The following is a 3,350-nucleotide window of genomic DNA, read 5'->3' as shown; positions in this document are numbered from 1 at the left end:
AAGGAGTGCTGTATGCATTGCACTTGTATGGCAATACTCTCAATGCAGTATTAGTTATGAAGGTCGTTATTTATTCCGTGCCATTTCCAGCCTTTAGCTATACAAATAATACCTCTATAATATTAATGGTCACATCTGGTGGCAACCGCATGTTTAATATCTCACACAACATATGTTGCCTTCATTCTTGTTATATTAGTTCCACAATCGATATGTTTTCCATTTATATAAAATGTACATATATGGCTTCTGAACGGAATTAAGGCTACGACAAGGCTTTCACTCGAAGACAAATCATGATACTGTGACACAATGGTTTTGAATTTATATGTATCGGAAGGCAAATGTGAAAAAGTGAATTAAAAAATGAAAGTGAACTGATTCGTATCTGGTTTTGTGTGGGAAACAAAAGATTAAATTTTTTGATGTGTAAAAGAAGAAATATGAGTTTACACAACGAAGAAGTTTCAAGTAGTAAAACGGACCTCAACAAAGCCGCTTGCCAGGGGCACAAGGACGAAGGGACAGACTATGGGTGTGTTTACTGTTCAACACCCACAAGACAAGTGGAAGATATACTTATTGTCACAGCTGTGGTACTTATGTCGATAGGGTTCGCCGTTATGTGCATGGGATATATCATTCCAAGGGGCTACGCGTTTGATGCTACGCTTCCTGCACGAGAGATGGAACAGATTGAGCTTCATTACAACCGCCTCGCCTACTATCTTGACGTCTGTGTCGTCGTCGGGATGGGATTTATCGCCGGCGGCGGGATTATAGCCACCAGTGTGACCATGTACCACTACTTTGGAAGTCGTCGGCGGGTGTACCGTGAAAGGGACCGGCGAGACCTGACTTTACTGGGGGACAGAATGTCGACATACGGAACTGATAGACCGAGGTGAAAAGTGAAAATCTACCTGGACGCTTATTCAGGAAATATGGGGGGTGTGCCTAAAATTTAGATGTTGGAATAAAATGTTGCCTACTTTGTGTCTGATTACAAATGGATTATTAATGTCAATTTTCAATTGAAGTAATTTCTACATTAAAAATTCGCTATAACGAAGTCGTTGTGACCTCGGAAAATACTTCGAGATAACGAGCATTCGATATAATCGAAATACAAACATGTCTTACTTAACCAAACACGTTCGAAAACAATTCGACATAACCAGAACATCAAGATAACTGTGTTTCATAGCGAGTTTCCATTATATATTTAGACGTATATATTAAAGTAATACGTACTTAGTGCGTGGTTCACGTCTCTTTAATACAATAAGATAAAAAAATAGTTCGTTCAAATATTCATTGCACTTTGTTTATGCTTTGGTAAAAGTTCAAAGTTAATTGCTTGTCAATGAAGTCCATATAGATTAATGATTTTTTAAATTGTCTGTGATTCAATACTTCTGTTCATATTTATAAATGTACCAGTATTGGTGATGACAGGGAAAATAATGTTATTTTGGTAATTAGCTTAAATTTAGCGCAAATGTTTGTTTGAATAAAAAAATCCTTTATATCGTTTCTCTTCTTATCTGAGTAATGTGTTTTAAAAAACGTTTAATTAAAGTGTCCCCTGATCAATGTTTGGTTAGTAATAATTGTTATATGCAATTATCTGACTTCATCGTACAGTTAATTCTTGTTGTTTTATTGTGATCATGATTGTGGTTTCAAAAACACACAAATCTTATGTAGTAATTGATCAACCTGAAATTCTAACTTACGTAATACTTTATATGTTCAGCTTTTATAGCTTAAAGCCAATAAAATATAATATGAGACGGAATGTTAAGAACTGGAATATCGCTGAACCCAGAGCTAGCGGGCATTGGTTGTATGGCGCATTTCATTACTGATAATGTAAAATTTTGTTCAAACCAAATAGGCATGGGTGGAACTATGATATCGCTGATGCCTTAAAAAGGGGGCATTGGTCCTGTTTTACCTTCAATGCTTTTTATGAACAGTTTCAATTCAGCTAAGTAATCATAGGTGATCCCTGCAATATCGCTTAAACCGCAGCTAGCACGCATTGAAAGAGTTTAAGCTATCATACAATCAGCAATTAAGCTTTATATATTGTTGATACCTGTGAAAACTGAAATGTCGCTGACAACACAGTTATTTCACTGAAATGTCGCTAACAACACAGTTATTTCACTGAAATATCGCTGACAATACAGTTAGATGGAATCGAAAATGTTTAACTTATCATTGTTGTTTATGGAAAGTGTCATTACGCTAAAAAGTGATTTATGGAACTGAAATATGGCTGAAGCTATACAGTAATGGAACATTTGACAGACTGGCACTGATCATTACTGTCCATGTGAAGTTTTGGTCAAATTAAAAAGTCATGGTGGAAAACTGAAATATCGCTGAAGCCGGAGCAAGGGGAAATGACTGTGTGTTTAGCTAATCATTACGATGAGAAGTTTCGTTCTTAACTAAATAGTCATGATGGAAAACTGAAACATTGCTGAAGTCGGAGCTAGAGGTATTGGCTGTGTTTCACTTATAATTACTGTCAATGAAAAAGTTTTGATCAAACTAAATACTGAAATATCGCTGAAGACACAGCTAGAAGGATTGACTGTGTTTTTCACTTATCATTAACGGTTAATGTCAATGAAAAGTTTTGATGAAAGTGACACTCGTATTTAAAATCATTACATCCTCATTTGAAACAAACGCATTTTGAACTATAAACCATTTACTACTTACTAGATAATGTATTTATGAAAAATATTAATTACTGATAACAAGATTATAACCATGTTATTTATAGCTGAAAACACAAAAATAGTAAATGAATGATGGACCCTTTAGGATTTACACTGATTAATTATCGTCTTATAAGGTAGAAATATCATGTTTTCTGCACCTTTCTTTCAAATTAAACACGGTGTCCTTTATAAGAATCATTGTTTTCGATCATCATTCATCATTTTGGGTAAATTCAACAATTGCATTAATTATGGTACATCTTATTTGGAAGTGAGAGTGTATCTTAAAACTAAACAATCCGAAATATCACGAAAATTGCAGTTAGGGGGTAATAACCGCGTTGCACATACCATTACTGTCAAAGAAAAGTTTCGATCAAACTAAATAATCACTGAAGCCGAAGCCGCAACTAGGGGCAGTTGCCGTGTTTTACTTACCACAAAGGTAAACATTTTTCAAAATAGTCATGCAAAGAACTGAAATATACCTGAAACCGCAGTAAGAAGGTAACATTGCACATTAACTATCATTGAAAAGTTTCGATCAAACTAAAAGGCGCACAATATTTGCTGATGCAAACAATTTATTGTTATAAATTGTTTAACTCA

At 34.9% G+C, this 3,350-nt stretch overlaps 1 protein-coding gene across 1 annotated transcript; it reads left to right on the top strand.

Annotated features, from left to right (window-relative positions):
- Nucleotides 1-207: 207 nt before the first annotated feature.
- On the top strand, nucleotides 208-1,523 carry LOC128213619 (transmembrane protein 74B-like). The gene has a single exon (XM_052919581.1). It carries the CDS (start codon nucleotides 426-428, stop codon nucleotides 906-908), a length of 483 nt encoding a protein of 160 aa, XP_052775541.1. The 5' UTR covers nucleotides 208-425; the 3' UTR covers nucleotides 909-1,523.
- Nucleotides 1,524-3,350: the final 1,827 nt, after the last annotated feature.

The sequence above is a fragment of the Mya arenaria genome, chromosome 13, assembly GCF_026914265.1.
Source record: "Mya arenaria isolate MELC-2E11 chromosome 13, ASM2691426v1".
NCBI lineage: Eukaryota > Metazoa > Mollusca > Bivalvia > Myida > Myidae > Mya > Mya arenaria.
This window is presented reverse-complemented; position numbering and strand designations above follow the sequence as displayed.

Bases quoted from the DNA above. Each gene is read 5' to 3' on its own strand.
- LOC128213619 (XM_052919581.1), top strand. From the start codon at position 426: ATGTGTAAAAGAAGAAATATGAGTTTACACAACGAAGAAGTTTCAAGT.